The following is a 17,753-nucleotide window of genomic DNA, read 5'->3' as shown; positions in this document are numbered from 1 at the left end:
TCCATATTATATTAGAAATTCAAAATCGTTGAATCTTTTTAAAAAATATTTAAAGACGCATTTATTTAAAGAAGCTTTTAGTTGTTAAATATCGAATTACATTAGGTTAGATTATAGATATTTTTGTACTTAAACTACACTATTATACATTTTTAGATATTTCCTTGGGATATGTTTAGCATATACATAATTTCATTATTAGATTTTTTTTTCTTTTTCTATTTGTCGTTGTTTGAGTTTTTTTCAGTTAGATTTTTATAACATTTTAGTTTCTGCGCTGATGAAAATGTAGATTTATATTAGTGCAATATAAGGTAATATTCTTGATAATATTCTTATTCACTTCCAAACGAGCCAATCGAAAAGCACTATTCACTTGCGTGGAAGATACTACAGGCTGAAATTTTCAGTGTATTACTTTTAGTATACACACAGGTTGACTAAAAGCGGTTTATCAAGAAGAGCTTTTTCTTGATAATAACCTTACTTCTGAATCAAACAAGAAAATTTCTTCGTTACATATGAATAAAAAAAGAAAATTCAATAAGCAAAACAATTTATTTGATATAATAATATACATGCAGAACTTTCAGCGTGCTCATTGACCGAAAAAAACTTAATTAATCCCAAACTCGTAAATGTTTTTAAGAATACGAATCGAACTCACCCTAGGGGTTCGGGCAAACATCACCGTTGGTTAGCCTTGGAAAAATTTACTCGTGCTGATTTATCATAGAATGTTACCACTTCTGCAGCAGCGTACTTATTATGTTATTACAGTAACATACCTATCATTAGAAAGCACCACCTTACTGTCCTTAGTAACAAAGACAGACCATGCGCATTTCATTCCAACATTAAACGAGGTTATAAACATTCCATCGAAGGAAAACACTTTAAGTCTGCTGTTCTCAGAGTCACACGCAATCAGGTTGTTAAACTTGTCAATAAAGGCTAAAAGTTTCTAAGGAAACTGTGGTGCTGCGTCGGTGGGGGTCACAAGGTAATTTGGTTATAGCAACTCAGTTGAAATTGTAAATTGGCCACCGTAATGAATATAAAAAAGCTGACGTTTCGAGCGTTAGCTCTTCGTCAGAGCGAATGGAGGAATTGTGGGCTGTATGTGGGTTTAAATGTAGGAGCGGAGGTACGCCATTGGTGGGAACATGGCAACGAGAAAAACACAAATAAATTAGTGGAATGAACAGCGTTCGTTGATACCTGTGGGATTAAGAGTGCCGATTTGAAAGATTAACTTTCGTTCAAGAGTTTTGCGGCTTTCCGTGTTGCCTAAATGTAAGGCAAGACCGCAGATTGCCATATGTTGCTTAGAATGATTACTGAAATTAAAGTGTCTAGCGAGTGGTTTTCATGCGTCCTTATCATTCCTTTCTACGTCGCGAAGGTGTTTTCGGAATCGGTCACCTGTTTCGCCGATGTATAACTTTTTGCAATAAGTGCAAGTTATGCAATAGATTACGTTGGCGAAGGTGCACGTGAAGTGATCGGTGATCTTAATGGATTGCTTGGGTCCTGATATTTTCTCAGCGCTGTGAATGAAGGGATAAGTTTCGCATCGTGTGCGAGCGCATTTAAAAGTGCCGGGTTGGTCATTAGTTTGGAATGAACTTCTGACCAAAAAATTACCTGTGTTTTTGTCGCGTTTGAATGAAATAAGTGGAGGTTGCGAAAGATAGTGCAAGTCTCAGCTCTGGATCGTTTTTAAGTAATTTAGAGTTTTTAAGAATAATGGAGTTAACTGTGTGGTTGTGAGGGTGAAACGTGAGAGTGAATGGAATGCGGTCGGAATCTTCCTTCTGTGACGTTTGTAGTGCTGACTGTCGATCAATAAGTTGGGCGCGGTGGTAACCCGCTTGAACGACAGAAACAGGGTAACCACGTTTTTCGAAAAACTGGCACCGTTGACTCTCATTTGTGGGAAAAATCAGAGTCATCACTACATAAACGACGAAGTCTTAGAAACTGAGAAAAGGGAATGGAATTCTTAACATGAGGTGGATGCGAAGATGAATACAACAAGTAACTATGCGAGTCTGTGGGTTCGTAATACACACTAGTGGATAAACCGTTGCCTTCAATTGAAACTTTGATAACTAAAAAGGATAAAGAATTGTCGGAAATTTACCGGGTATATTTTAGAGCCGGGTGAAAAGAATTCAGTTGACTGCCGGCAGGACGTTTTAGCTGTTCGTCACCAGGTCCCTCCCTGCCAATATCACGCATAAATTCTCCTCCTTTGCTGGTTAGTCCAGTAATAGGACACAAAAGACTTGCATATGACGCGGGGAAGCAACACAGTCTGGTGCATTAAAAGGACTGTTTCACCAATACCACACGATCGTGTGCCCATCCCTTCTAATTGACGAGCTCTGTGGATTAATCAGGTGCTGCTTGATGCCTTTGATAAACTGACCACGTTCAGTAAACAGCAACCTTTTAAATGGGTTTGAGAAAGTCTTCGCAAATGACAATGACGTTACCAGATGTCAAGGGTGCCACAGATGTTGTTTGTCCTATTCTTTCAGCACCAGGCCCTTTATCTCCGTTCGTTCTTAGATATTTCCAACCGGAATAAAATAACTGAATTTGACCATTATAGCCATCTGCAATTTTTCTTCTTCGATTATGCATCAAGTAGAGCTAGTTATGATTTACATATTTTGATATTTCGTGTCTTCAAAAGTTCCTCGCATTGACCAATCACAGTATTTCCTGGCTACTTGCAGAGTGTTTGTCTCTAAGTGGTAGAGGATGATTTGCTGAGTATACATTCAATTAAAAGATGAAGAAACTCGGATAAGACTCACAGATAAAAATTGGAACATTTAAACTGCTGTTTCATGTTCACACTCTACTGGAATACATGGATAATATCTTTATAAAAATCAGAAACCACCAACTTATTGTCTTTAGTAACAGCGATAGAGCTGGGAAATTTAATTCCCTCATTAATCGAAAAAACAAACTTTCCATCTGAAGAAAACACCTGAAGTCTGCTGTTCAAAGAATCACACACAATGAGGTTACTAAAACTGTCAAAGGCGAGTCCTTCAGGACGCCTTAACTGTCCGTTACCGGTTCCCTTCGTACCAATATCATACAAATACTCTCCTTCTTTGTTGAACACTTTCACGTGGCTAACCAAGCCATAGGTCGCAAAAACTTTGTCTTCATGATAAACAGCATACCATGGGGCCTGACCACAGCCTGGTTCTCTGAGGGATTGTAATAATCTTGAACCATCAGGGGATAGGACCTTGACTGACTTGTCGCCAGAGTCACACACGATCATGTAGCCATCACTTCCAACAGATACACGCTGTGGATCAATTAGGTGCTTAATAAAGTGCTTAATAAATTGACCATTTTCAGTAAAAAGAGACATTTTACTTCGCTGAGAATGCTCTCCATGAATTACTATGACATTCCCAGATGTTGTGAATGCCACTGATCTTGAATTTCTTATTCTCTCAGCATCAGGCCCTTTATTTCCTATCGTTCTCATATATTTCCACTCAGAATCAAACAGCTGGACTCGCCTATTACCATTGTCTGCTATGGCAATATTTCCAGTTCTCTCACTCACTGCAATACTGCATGGATTTTTAAACTCTCCCAGTCCTTCCCCGTGTGATCCAAATGAATAAAGAGCTTTGTACTGATGACCAGTCACCTGAACTCTCCAGGGACTACCAGTCAGCGGCTTGCCATTTACTTCGACAACGATGTCAAGTAAGCCAACACTCTTTGGCTTGTAATGCACAAGGTAGTTTCCATCTCGACAATCTTTTTTCATTTCTTCATCTTGACCTCTTGGAAGCCGGTGGATTTTCACAGTCACTCGGTCTTCTTTGTTATAAACCTTATTTCCCTCTGAATCTCTTGTAATGACTGTGAAGTCGGCTTCATTGCCAATTTCCGCTTGTCTCAGACCATTTCCTACAGCCGATGATTGTGAAGGATCAGTGTAACTCGCGATCACTTGAACAAATTGTTTAACAGTATTCATAGCATCTGAGTTTACAAAACAAGTAACATGCCGTGGTTTACATATTTCAATATCCTGGGCAGCTAACAGTTCCTCGCATGGACCAAAAACATCTTTTCCTTGCAGAATTTCAAGGCTGCTGCTTCTTTTTTCGATACGTTCGCAACATTTACAACAACTCTTCAACTGGGCAGCGTATGACTGAAAAGCGTCAAATTTTTCAGCGTATGTTTTTTGTTGTGTGTCTTTAATTTCTCTTAGCTTAACCTTTACGGTCTTTTCACGCTCCTTTAAAATCCGAATGATTTCCTGCACAGTTTCCGTCACCTTCTCCTCGGTAGCGCAGATTTCTTCTTCGCTTTTCTTCATCAGTTCATTCTGCTCCATTATCCTTGTCTCCACAACCTCGAGTCGTGCCTTGACTCTGGCAAAGACCTGAGTCATTTTCATCTTTTCAGTTTCAGCGGCTTGTTGAATGTCTACTATGGTGTGTCGATTATGACTCACTATACCACACTTGTGGCAAATACAAACGTCGCAGTCTTGACAACAACAACAACAACAACCTTTATTTATGTGTCAAATCTAAAATAGCAGTTATACAACCACTAACTGGGGACACTAAATACTACCTAAAAATTTGAGAAATTTAAAAATAAAACAATATATATGTACAATTTAAAATCTAACCTAAGTCTTACATAAAAGGCAGTTTTCACATTTACTATCAGTCAATTTAGAAACAAGGTCTATTCTACGTATGTTACATTTAAAAGATGATATGGATGTCAGTTCTCTTACATTTCTTGGTACAATTGCCCATATTTTGGGTCCCATATATCTAAGCGAATGTTTTCCAAAAGTGACAGTATTAAATCTAGGTATACCAAAATCATTATTACGCAGTGTGTACCTAAGTTGTGGAATTTGAAAAAGGCTACATATGTAATTAGGAGATAAATTGTTCTTTACCTTATACATAAGAATGGCTATATCCTGTAGTCTTCTGTTCTGCAGTTTAGGTTAGCCATGTCTAATAATTTATCATAACTACTCCCCTTATCACAGTAAACTGCCCTAAGTGCCCTTTCTTGAATACGTTCCAATTTTCTAGTATCACTCGCCCTACAAAAATGCCAGACAAGATGGCTGTATGTTAAATACGGAAGAATGGCTGCCTTAAACAACTTCAGCTTGGTGTCTGTTGGTATCATATTCCTGAGCCTCATCAGGACTCCAACACGCTGGCTACTCCTCTTACAAATGTTAGCAATGTGTTCATCAAATTGAAGCCTATTGTCTATATATACCCCAAGAAGTTTTAAACACTTGGTAGATTTAACTTCATTGTCATCAATTATAATACTATCCATATCATTATTTTTATTCCCAAGTGTCATTGTCTGATACTTGTCATAGTTCCCTTTTAAGAAATTCGATCTATACCATCTGGAGGCTAATTCGGCACTTGCTATTAACTTATCATGCACCTCAGTAACATTACTGCCTGCAGCATGGAACTGGTGGTCGTCTGCATACATATTGATATTAGAATTAGAATTTACACTGTATGTCAGATCATTTTGGAACATGTTCCATATCAATGGTCCAAATGCGGAGCCCTGTGGACATCCCCTTGACCCCCTCTCCCACTCACTCACTGTGGATCCCAACTTCACCCTATTGTACCGATCAGTGAAGTAGGAGTCCAACAATTTTAGACTGTTCCCCCGAATACCATAAGCCTTTAATTTAGCAAGTGTGAGTGGATAGTAGAGGGAATCAAAGGCTTTACTCATGTCCGTAGAAAGAACACCTACCACTTTATGTTCATCTAAAGATATCTTCCAATTCTCTGTCATAGCCAGTAGAGCTGTTTCGCAGCTATGATTTTTCCTGTAGGCTGTCAGTTTATCACATAATTTATCATTGAAACTATAATTAAGCTGTTTACTAAGTAACTGTTCAAAAATCTTATTTATAGTAACTTGTACAGTTATGGGCCTATAGTTCTTTTTCTCATGGGGGTCCTCTTTCTTAAATACTGGTGTCCACTCTCCTTTCTTCCACACCGCAGGCCACTCACCCAATGTTATACATGAATTGTATAGTGCTGTCAGAGGCCCTGATAGTTCTCTAGCACCCAGCTTAAATGCTTTGGGGGGGACACCATCCCAACCAGTACTCTTTCTGGGGTTAATACTTTCCAGTGCGGTCTCCACCTCAAGTATCTCCAGATTCCGAAACTGGAAGTCTTGATGGCCTATCATATTCTCTGTGATATTCCGAACACTTGAATGAGTCACAAAAGAAGAGTCAGTAATGCCTTCTGTGTCACCAATACCATCAGCAATGGTAGAAAAATAGTGACATAGATGATTTGCAATCTTACTTTGATCATGACTTATTGCTCCTTCAATGTTTAAGCTCAACTCATTAGTGGTACCCTTATTCCTCTTTTCACTCAAGAAGGGCATAAATGTTTTATAGAACTCACCAGGCTTACATTTCAATTTAGTAGTTTGATCTTTCCAATACTCCCTTATCGCCTTTCTCCTGAGTCTAGTGGCCTCGTTTCTTGCTTTACGTTTAGCCTCCCAATTCTCTCTGTTTTGCACCTTCAGATATTTCTTTGCTGCTCTTCTCTTAGCCCTAATGGCTTTTTTCCATTCGTTTGTCATATAAGGGACATCTTGAGTCCTCACTCTCATTTTCTTTTCCGGAAGATGCTCATCAACAATACTAGATAACAATGTTTCCAAAAAACTGGTCTTATCATCAGCAGTATCAAAAATTTCACCTACATGCCAGGGAGCCTGCATCAGTTCGTCCTTATACTTTTCTGCGTCAAGATGTTTAAATGATCTAAATTTAACAATCTTGCCTTTTTGGGGTTTTACCTTCTCATTCAAGAACCCATATACAAGTGCATGATCACTGATCTCTGGGTTATATACTCCACAGTCACCAAACAATTGTGGTTGGTTGGTGAGAATAACATCTATCAGACTGTGTGTAGTAATTGATCCTTGCATTTGTATCCTTGTAGGTGTGGTTATCATACAGTCAAATCCCTGTTCCACTTCAAGGTCAAGCAATAAAAATTGCACTGCCACGTTTTCGTGATATTTTACCTTACACATGATGAGCTCTTGTTCCATTTCCTTGGCCACTGAGTCTTTACATGCTGGGAAATAAAGTAAAGTAGAAACACATAGAAGAGTATAGATTATAGAATTATAATAATAAGTTTGTCGCGTAGCATGTTTTTCCGATTCTGCATGCCAACGTAAGCAGCACCGAGTTGAGTTATTACCAGAAGGAGTTTGCTAAATATATTAGCTACTCTTGTAATTCATTCATTCCAGCTTGACACCTCGAAGCATCAACAATCTTACACCCAAGCCGCGAGCGATAGCCTTTATACTTGTGCCAACGTTAGCAACCTTGTGAAATCCCCCATTGTGGTATAAGACTGAGGAGGTATGAAAACCGTTTCCCTCTTTCCATGGGGGGAGCATTTTATAGATATCAATTAATCTTGAAAGCAAATCGTGAGTTGATGAAAAATTGCTTATCGGTCCGGAAAAATCTGTGGAGCATTAGAGCCGAATGAAAATCGGAATTAAAAGGAGAACGGTGAGTCCAAAATAGAAATGTTCTCCTAACAATTCTTTGTTAAGAAAAGCCATAATTGCATATACCTCTGAATGTGTTTTCCTTTTTTTCCAAATCATCCAGCTTTTTTAAGACCTCATTTAATTGATCTTTCACGTTGTCTTCATCTTTCTTCCATTGTCTGAAAAGTTCCTTGTTGTGATCTGCAAGTCTTGGGTCCATGTTTTGAATTTTAAGATTGTCAATAGCTGCTTCGTACTTGAATCCTCCCAATCGAACCAGAGTGTCCCGGATATCGCCCCAGTATGCATCGAAAGCCGCATCATCGATTGACGCGCACTCCGCGTGAGCATACACGGTATTTCTGTAATATTTGACACGAGCGATATCAGCTTCGCGACTCACGTCTGTCCTAGCGGGAAGTGCATCCCAGCCTGTTGCGGGAGAAGGTAAACCGCATAAGTTTCGCAGCAAGATTATCAAGAGCGTGATATCAAAGTCTCTTGAGGAAACTGATGTAGAGATAGCAGGAAAGAGCTTTCCCCATTGCGTCGCGTCTATAATCTTTTTCGTTCTTAGTATCCGTAACTTTCCCTCATTTCTCGCCAAAACTGTGTGAAGAGTTGAAGGCGGATGGAAAGCATCAAGTGTGTCTTTGAGGGCTTGGGTACCAATATCAAGTAACAACCGACAGAGGCGAGCGTAGTTCGTTGTCTCTTCGGTGGATAAATATTTCGGCACAGCAGAAGCCATGGACAGTTGCTAACATTCAAAATTGACAATAAAAATGTTAATACAATAATGACGACTCGCTTTTGGCTGGGACAACCTATTTTAGTATATTTAGTCAGTGCCACTGAATAATAGACTCTGGAGCCATCTTTCTCAGTTATTGGGGGCCTTATGCTGGTATTTACTGGATAAATAGATTCTCGGGGGGCTTACCGGCCTGGGCAACTCCTTTTTTGATAAATAAATCAAATGTCATTTTTTCTACAAACTCCAGTCGAATTCGGCCGAACGCCAACAAGAATAGATTACTCGGGATATGTAATATGATTAGATAAGGAAAATGTTGTGTACACTGAAGAATTATTAATAATGAATGACCCCAAGAATTCAAAAAGAATAGAGGGAACGATCTGGGCTTAATTATTTAGTTTTCACCCTCAATCCAGTCATGTCACCACAAAGATTTCTTATCATTTCTCTAAACCTTTCACATATGTTTTTTTTTTTTCTTTCTAACTTGAAGTACTGTGCTGAGTGAATGAGGCCGGAGAAAAGTTAAAAGGTCGTTGTTTTATTTAACTACAGACATAGGAGTCAATTACAGATAAAAACACATATGTTCAAAAATCTGTCAAGCCTACAAATATGAAAAATTATGCGGTATTCGGGGTGATGAAAGCAAAAATTAACAGTAAATAAAATAAGAATTGCATGAAGAAACATTGACTCATTGTTTATGTAAAGGAAAGCTCTATGTAAATTTGAAGCCGTCTACGAATCAAAACACAGCCATACGCTCTGTTTGCTACAAGTACATTCGTAACTGTATTTCAGGGTTATCTAGTTGAGTTACGAAGGAAAGAAACCGCTTCCAAAGCTACCAAGATCATCCCAACATTAACTGAAGAGCCATGCACTCCAAAGTCTGACGGTCAACCAATTTAAACTCGTAACTTAGGTATTTGTGCAAAATGATTTTCCAGTTTTCTGAATGATCACGATGCTCTGTAAGAGAAGAAAGCAGTAAAATTCATACCTGTGGTAAAGACGCTTGAGCGGAGTTGCAGATTTGCAGCTTCAGTCACTCCGAAAGTTGCTAATATAGCTGTATCAGTACGATCTAATTCCAGCAAAACGTTAACAACAACAGCTCTTCTGTAAACTGAAGTATTGGTTAACTAACAAAAGGCTTAAAATACGATTGTAAATTTAAAGTTTCTAAATATCGCGTACAAAAGCGATAGCCTCGCGAATAGGTTCACAAAGATAACCACAATCACACAATGGCGATGGTTCGAGAAAAGCCTCTCACGCGCAGCGCTCTGAAAGGTTCCCTGATTGGTGCCTTTATAATATGATGTCAAACATTGGTTTAAGTCTCTCATCCCTCTCAAGATGGCGGAAAGCCATAGTTGGACAAAGCAGCACTCACTTTCATCAATGAGATCGGCTGAAAGTTAATCTACGGTGGTTCCCTTCATTCACTATTGCTTATAAAACTGTAGAAGTTCCGTTGGGGGCATCGTTACGGCAAGACGTTTAAAAGTTCAAAGATTTCGGCAACAATTTACGTTTTCTGTAAGGTACGGCAGTGATTTCAACTACTAATATCAGATCAACCGTCAGCGGCGAGATGAAATGAAAATTTCTGGACATAATTTAGCTGAACAATTTTCTGTAGTAAATACACCCATGGTGAAGACACTTCAGCTACTTGGTTTCCTTAAACGTCTTCTGGTTTTCTCCTTTGCTTGTATCTTTGGTCTTGGTTTCTTCCTAAAATATTGATTATCCACTTGCTGCTAGCGTAAAGGGCTTAAGTTTCTAAAGAAACTATGGTGTTGCGTCGGTTGTGGGGGAGGGGGGGGAGGGAGGGAGGGAGGGAGGTATTACATAAGTAACCAAATCCAACTCACTGGCGCGGTTAACGCTAAAAAAAAGGCAATTGAGAATTACATATCTGGTAGATTAAAATGTTTTTTTTTATTAAGCTTGCTCCTTTGTCTATGTCGATGAGAAAGTTGATTGAAATCAGTTTCCTATTAGGAAATTGCGATTCTAAATAGAATGTAAAAAAGAACCTAACAGCTGTCAGTCAGGATATAAACATTTTCTATTATCTTCCAGCCGTCCAAAATTCATGATAAACAACTCAGATCAGAGTACATAAAAGACCACGTCGTAATATCTTTACTCCTAAATGATCGATATTCACTTTTCACTAGCTGAAAAACACGAATAACGTGTTTACAGAGATCGGAAACCAGCGACTTGCTCTCTTTGGTAACGGCAAAGCGGGGAAAATCTGTTCCCTCATTAAACGAGTTCACAAATTCTGAAAACACAAGCAAGCCAGCAGACCGTGTAATGAAATATCTTGACATTGTTTCTATTTAATCACATCAATAGACGAGGGAATACCAAATTAAAAAATGCTGTAGTATGCAACAACGTAGTATCTAAATCACTGCTCACAGTTTGAGGGTACATCTATGATCAGATTCTATAGGAAAATCATACTTGACGAGGGAATTTCCCATTAAATTGCGAAAGAAAACCGCAATTTAACGCGGAATTCACAAGTTGGGTAGCGGATTTTCCTTGAATCGTATAATTGAATTAAAAAAAAAAAAGAAAGCAGCATTACTTCTAGTTGTCATGTATACTAGGTGTTAAACAATACCACGTAGCCTCGTTTTCAACTCGAAATTCCACACTAAATACCTCTCTTCGTTAACCAATCCGAATGCTAGATTTTATTCAATGATGCGACTGAACAATTAAGTGCTGAGTAATGTTCATATTTTATTGAAAAATATTGATAACATTTTTACCAATACCAGAAACCAGCAACTTGTTGTCCTTCGTAACAGTTACAGACCATGGACTGTCCGTTCCAGCATTGAACGAGTTAATAAACTTTCCATCTAAAGAAAACACTTGAAGTCTGTTGTCCTCTGAGTCACACACGATCAGGTTATTAGACCTGTCAATGGCGAGTGCTAAATGACCGTCTAGCTGTTCGTCACGCGATCCCTCCATGCCAATACTATACTGAAGCTCTCCTCGTTTGTTGAACACTTTCACATCGTGAGCCAAGTAATAGGACACAAAGAACTTGTCCTCGTGATAAAGAGCATATCCTGGACACTTATCACAGTCTGGTGCATTAAAGGACTGAACTAATTTTGTACCGTCAGGGGAGAGGACCTTGACTGACTTGTCGCTAGCGTCACACACGATCATATGACCATCACTTCGAATAGACACGCTCTGTGGATCAATCAGGTGCTGACTGATGTGTTTAATAAACTGACCATTTTCAGTAAACAAGGACATTTTCTGTGGTTGGCATAGACTTCCATGTATAGCTATGACGTTACCGGATGTCGTGAATGCTACTGATGTTGGATGTCCTATACCTCCAGCACTAGGCTCCTTGTCTCCTATTGTTCTTAGATATTTCCACTCGGAGTTAAACAGCTGAACTCTTCTATTTGAAAAACCTGCTATAGCAATGTTCCCTGTTCTTTCACTCACTGCAATGCTGCATGGTACGTCAAACTCTCCCTGTCCCTTTCCGGGTGATCTAAAAGAATGAAGAGCTTTCGGATGACCAGTCACCTGAACTTTCCTGAGACTACCAGTCAGCGGTTCGCCATTTATTTCCGCACTCATGTCACGTAAGCCAACACTCATTGGCGTGTGACGCACTGTGTTTAACAATTCGTCGGCCTTTAAGTCTTTTTTGTTGAAAAAAAGAAAATAAAGAAGTATAAAAATACAATTCGTTTTCCGCAGCATTTGCCACTTTCCGATAGCCATCGCCAGCTAATTTATCGAGGGTTAACAAACTGCAAACTAGTAAATTCGATACATCCTTTTATAAGTTCTCTGATATATTCTGACACCAATATTTAACTTAATCCCGTTCCCACACAGCTTCATTTGCATTAAGTTCTCATAGCGCCCTCAAACGACCTATGTAGCTTATTCTATATTAAGACACCTCTCTTGATCTGGATGATTACCTGTATGCTTGGTTGATTATCTACAATATAAACGCCTAGAGATATTTCCTTTGATATGTCTTATCATATTGTTTTTTAGTATAATTTCAGAGCTGAGCAAGGAGTTTCCAGCAATCTGATTGGTCGAGCGGTTCCTTACATGACGCTATATAAACCGCTCCACGCGTTTTATATAAAATGTTAAAATAAAATGTTAATAAATGTTACTAAAATGTTATGATTTTAGAAATTTCTCTGTTGTTCAGCTCTGAAATTATACTAAAACAATTATTCGCCTCAGGTTCGGTGAATATGGTCGAATAATCCCCTCGACTTCGTCTCGGGGATTATTCGACGATATTCACCTCGCCTTCGGCGAATGATTGTTAAATAGTCTATGACTTTATTGTCATGTTATTCTGGGAGACTACCAGCTTTAAACTCCTACAAGTTGAATGCAGATTTTCACTAAAAGTCGTTTTGCTTAAAACTATTTTTAAGAATTCATATATAACTTGATGGAAAATGGGAAGGGGGGAGGGGGGGAGGCATCCTCTCCCCTTCCTCCCTTTACTTCCCGTAATATTGAATCGTGTTTTCCTTATCATTACAGTTCATCCCTAAGTCCGAAGAATTTGAACTGTTCTGGTAGTTTGTTATTCCATAAATGAAAGACCAAACATACCTTTGACAGTGCTTTTCAAATCATCTAGCTTTTTTTTTACTTCATTCAGCTGATCTTTTACGTTGTCTTCATCTTTCTTCCACTGTTGGAGGAGTCCTCTGTAGTGATCATCCAGATCAGGGTCCATGACTTCAGTTTCCAGCTTGTCAATATCTGCTCTGTACTTGACTCCTCCCAATCTCACCAGAGTGTCCCGGATGTCGCCCCAGTTTGCATTGAAAGTCGCATCATCAACTGACGCACGCGCGGCGTGACCATACACGGTATTTCTGTAATATTTGATACGAGCGATGTCAGCTTCACGACTCACGTCTGTGACAGCAGGAAGTTTATCCCAGCCCGTTGCAGGAGAAGGTAAACCACACAAATTTCGCAGAAGAACCATTAAAAGTGTAATGTCGAAATTAGCCGATGACACCGATGAAGAGATGGTAGGAAAGAGCTCTCCCCATTGCGTCGCGTTTATGACATTTCTTTTTTTCAGTACCTGTAACGTTGCTTTATTTCCCACTAAAACTGCGTGGAGATTTGCTGAAGGATGAAAGGCATCAAAAGTGTCTCGGAGAGCCTGGGTACCAACATCAACCATCAGCCGACACAAACGAGCGTAGTTCGTTGTCTCCTTCGTGGATTTAAATGTTGGCGCACCAGAAGCCATGGAAGTTTCCTATCATGCAAAAGTGACAACAAGAATACTAATGAATCATCTCTATAATAGTTTCATTATGTTGTTTCTTGTTGTTAGGGAATGGACAGCCCCATTTAACAGATAAATAGTTCTGGGGCGGAAAAAGGAAACTTCGCAAAAAAAAAAAAAAAAAAAAAAAACTCTGCGCTTGTCTGAGAGCCACAGGTAAATACAAGTTTAGAAATGATCCTTGCAGGGGAGCTAGATTTAAGACTTTGTTCCATTTCTTTAATTTTAGCTCGCCTGCAGGGGTAATTTCTTGACTCGATTGAGAGTGTTCATCCAGCCGTTAAAGAACCAAAAGAAGCACTAATAGGCTGGCTAATATTTCATTTACTTTATCAAGAAAGAGCATTTTATTTGACACTAGAGAGTCATTCGTATTCTACTACCTTAACTGAACCCTTCATCACGACTTGCACTGGAATTATGTCGCCGGTATACGAAATTGCCTCTCTTGTATCCAGACACTAAGCAACTAACTATTAGTAGCGCCCTTTGGCTATTACGCTTCATCAGATATTAAAATTATTGTTTTTCACTTCTGAGTCCCTGTCCTGCTTTTTGCCATCGAATTCATCAATTATTAAATATTTTCAAAAAAGTAGTGTTGATCGTCATCTTTCTCTTGCCTTTCATTAACGAAATGTTTTGCCGGCTTTACAAGGGATCCTGTCCTAAATTAATGAAATCCGAGAGGCCAGTAAACCGTGCAATGGCTGAACATCGTTCCCAGTTTAACCACAGAAATATGAATAAACTGACCAATGAATTTATCATCTGCTAATGAACGAGTGCGTAAATCTTTATATGTGGAGGATGATTTGAAACCGCTGAAGCAAGTAACAAAGTGGCATTAAAAGTCTTTACGAAGTGATCCTCACTCACAGATCTTCCGAAATGTATAAGATGGAAATCACTGTGTGTTCGCAACAATACAAGCAACGATAACTAAACCAAAGCGAGTCGTGCATACAGAAACAGACTCTGAACCACGTTTTACTTGTGACGGAAAACTGTTTAAGCTGCAACTTAATCAAAACAGAACTAATTTTTCTTTTTGATGGAGAAACATCCGAAACATTTTCACGAATGAGGGACGAAGGCGTTGTGGCGGAAGCAGACACTTAAAGTTGTGTCTCAGCTATCGGTACCGCACTGACACTGGTATTGCAGCCGCAGTGTATTCTTAAAGTTTGTCAGGACTTGAAAGTCGATTGTTTTTGACTTGTAATCAAAGCAATCATGTTTTTGGTAATGATCAAAGTGAGTCGTAAAGTGCAAAACAATAAAGTCAAACCTGTATTAAACAAGCGTGAGCTGATCAAAAGATTTGCAGCGTCACTCAATCGCGAGGTAAACCGGATTCCCTCTATCAAAACCAAGAAAAGGTTACCGACAGCTTGTCTTCTGCGAAAGTTCTTGATGTGCAACGCCGAGATTTTTTTAAAACCACTATCTGATGAAGTTACTCAATAACTCGAAGGAACGCAATCGATTAACTTTAATGAGCGTGCACGGAATTTGGAGCCCTGCTTCATTATCAAATAATTATGCAAATGTCAAGCCACGATCGGGTTTGCGTGGCGCGTAATACACGCGTAATCTTCCTTCTTCTCTCATTCGCGTCACTTCTCACACGTGAGTGCTATCCAAATCACTCCTTTTTACAAGTCCTTTAATCCTGTCTTCATTTGTGGGCCATAAGACACCAACATGATCTTTTCAATTAGCCCTGTTTGAACAGCATGTTGCCTCTCTTTTCTTCGCGGGAAAAAACACGAAAAAAATCCGCTAAATAACGCCACAGGGACTAAGTATGAGCAAGAGATCATAACCTGTCTATGTTTATGGTCTCGGGAAAATTTTCGCCAATATAACGTACGCATTTGTTGCCTCTGTTGATGAAACAATCATCTTCGGGGGAAAGGAACTTTCTTTCTGAGCCCCGGAACCCAGTTTCAGCATAATTGTCACAAGACGGAAAAAGCCTTTTTCAGACCCTTTTGGCCGAGTTTTTTTTTATATGTTTTTATGGACTGAGACGAAGCTTGACATCTCAGTGGAAACACTAACTATTCAGGAGATTAAAACAGCACTGAAGGCCCTCAGAAACGGTAAAAGCACCTGGGGCAGATCAAATTTCAGCAGAAATGCTAAAAGCAGACATCGAAAGAACCAGCCAAGAACTCAAACGGACCTTTGACCTCATCTGGGAAAAAGAGATAGTTCCTACACAGTGAAAAAAAGGACTGATCTGCAAAATTCTAAAGAAAGGTAACCTTCAGGAGCGTGGCAACTGGCGGAGTGTTACCTTGCTGCCACTGGCCAGCAAAGTGCTCAGCAGGATCCTTATCAGTAGGATACAGACAGGAGTGGATTCTTCACTCAGGAAAGAACAAGCTGGCTTCAGGACCAGCAGTGGAACTGTCAACCAGATATTCATCCTCAGGATTATTCTGGAACAGGTCAACGAATAGAATGCTACACTGTACATCCACTTTGTCGTCTTCGAAAAGGCCTTTGACTCCATACACCATGACAGCCTTTAGATCATCATGCGTCAGTATGGAGTCCCACAGAAACTTATCCGGATGGTCAAAACCCTTTCTGGGGACTGCCAGTGCTCTGTCATTGATGAAAGTGAAACAACAGACTGGTTCCCAGTAATGGCCGGAGTGAAGCAGGGCTGCTGCATATCAGGATTCCTATTCCTGCTAGTGATTGACTGGGTCATGCGTAAAAACTGTAGAGGGCGAGAGAACCGGGATATGATGGAACTTCACGACCGTGTTAGAGGACCTGGACTTCGCGGATGACCTCGCCCTCGTATCCTCAGCAGTGAACCACCTTCAGAGCAAACAACAAACTTGAAGACAATGCAGCCAAAGTTGGACTGAAGCCGAATGCCAAGAACTGTAAAGCCATGAAAGCCAACAGCAAGAATGATGATAAGCTGAAGGTTAGAGGAAGTGAAGTAGAGGAGGTGGAGACCCTCACATATCTGGGTGCAAATTGGACAAAGGACGGTGGAGGCACAGCTGATGTCAAGAAGAGAGTAGCCTTGGCCAGCTCACAGATGAAGCGGCTATCAAACATCTGGTAATCCAGCGACATAAGCAGAAAGACCAAAGCTTCCCTTTTCAAGAGCCTTGTCTTGTCCGTCCTACTCTACGGATACGAGACTTGGAAAATGACTAAAGGAGAGGAAGAGAAGCTTGACACCGTCCAGACCAAGTGTCTAAGGAGGATTTTCAAAATCCGATGGCAACATGTCTCCAATAAGACAGTTCTCAAGATGGTAGAAGCAGGAAAGATCAGCGAGGTGAGGAGACGAGGATGGAACTGGATTGGGCTCATAATGAGGAAGGAGAGGAACGACGACTGTGCTGTGGCCCTTGGTTGGACACCAGAGAGAAGAAGGAAAAGAGGCCGACCGAAAACAACATGGCGGCGAATGGTAGAAAAGGAGAGAAACGGCGCAGGCTGGAAAACATGGAGTGCTGTACGCCATGCAGCTGCAGACCGAACACAGTGCAGGAAAAACGTCCAAGCCTCATGTGCCTCCTGGCACAGAGAAATTTAAGGTTATGGACACGAAGTCGAGGTCCATAAAAACATAAAAAAGAACCAGGTTAATATCCAGCCATCTTCACCGAACAAGCTTGGCCATTATGGATTGATTATGTAGCGAAAAGAATTCGCTTTAAAAAGAATCAAGAAAGATTTGCTTATTTCGATTGCTGAGAGGGAGGGCTTACTGTCTTTGTAGCAAAATACACCTACCAGGGTCGTTTATGTTTTCATTGTTTTGAATATATTCTTCCGCTTTTTGCGAGTTCATCGTCGACATCGTCCAAAAATTACGAACTTAAGAAGTTTGTTCCAAGCACTTTTTCTCATGTGTGGGAAAAAAAGTTGGAAATTTCGGGATTGACATAACAGGACCGTTCAGATTTTATTCCAATGATCAGTTTTGTCCTCAGAAACTTGTGATTTACGATTTCCTTT

The 17,753-nt window shown here is 39.8% G+C and overlaps 4 protein-coding genes across 6 annotated transcripts; 2 read left to right on the top strand and 2 right to left on the bottom strand.

Moving 5' to 3' along the window:
* Positions 1-539: 539 nt before the first annotated feature.
* LOC111323839 (uncharacterized) lies at positions 540-10,206 on the bottom strand. Of its 2 annotated transcripts, XM_088730477.1 has the most exons (4): positions 9,396-10,206; positions 7,714-8,389; positions 7,109-7,196; positions 540-4,559 (listed from the first exon to the last, which is right to left on the bottom strand). In XM_088730477.1, exons 2-4 carry the CDS (start codon positions 8,378-8,380, stop codon positions 2,873-2,875), a joined length of 2,442 nt encoding a protein of 813 aa, XP_088586603.1. In that variant the 5' UTR covers positions 8,381-8,389; positions 9,396-10,206; the 3' UTR covers positions 540-2,872. The 2 variants fall into 2 exon arrangements, with proteins under 2 accessions (XP_088586603.1, XP_022783016.2); XM_022927281.2 differs by lacking the exon at positions 540-4,559 and having other exon boundaries at positions 4,561-7,196.
* Positions 10,207-10,323: 117 nt separating this feature from the next.
* On the bottom strand, positions 10,324-15,274 carry LOC111324335 (E3 ubiquitin-protein ligase NHLRC1). Of its 2 annotated transcripts, none has more exons than XM_022927878.2 (3): positions 15,043-15,274; positions 13,055-13,721; positions 10,324-12,102 (listed from the first exon to the last, which is right to left on the bottom strand). In XM_022927878.2, exons 2-3 carry the CDS (start codon positions 13,710-13,712, stop codon positions 11,165-11,167), a joined length of 1,596 nt encoding a protein of 531 aa, XP_022783613.2. In that variant the 5' UTR covers positions 13,713-13,721; positions 15,043-15,274; the 3' UTR covers positions 10,324-11,164. The 2 variants fall into 2 exon arrangements, with proteins under 2 accessions (XP_022783613.2, XP_088586604.1); XM_088730478.1 differs by having other exon boundaries at positions 10,324-12,072.
* A 1,026-nt stretch (positions 15,275-16,300) lies between these two features.
* LOC111322699 (uncharacterized) lies at positions 16,301-16,848 on the top strand. Its single transcript, XM_088731530.1, has 2 exons — positions 16,301-16,497; positions 16,599-16,848. The coding sequence occupies exons 1-2, from the start codon at positions 16,301-16,303 to the stop codon at positions 16,846-16,848; spliced, it is 447 nt and encodes a 148-aa protein (XP_088587656.1).
* An 87-nt stretch (positions 16,849-16,935) lies between these two features.
* Positions 16,936-17,328, top strand: LOC148725719 (uncharacterized). Its single transcript, XM_088731529.1, has one exon. It carries the CDS (start codon positions 16,936-16,938, stop codon positions 17,326-17,328), a length of 393 nt encoding a protein of 130 aa, XP_088587655.1.
* Positions 17,329-17,753: the final 425 nt, after the last annotated feature.

Source organism: Stylophora pistillata, chromosome 8 (assembly GCF_964205215.1).
Source record: "Stylophora pistillata chromosome 8, jaStyPist1.2, whole genome shotgun sequence".
NCBI classification, from domain to species: Eukaryota; Metazoa; Cnidaria; class Anthozoa; order Scleractinia; family Pocilloporidae; genus Stylophora; species Stylophora pistillata.
The sequence above is the reverse complement of the archived record's forward strand: the minus strand, read 5'-3'. Positions and strand labels throughout refer to the sequence as shown.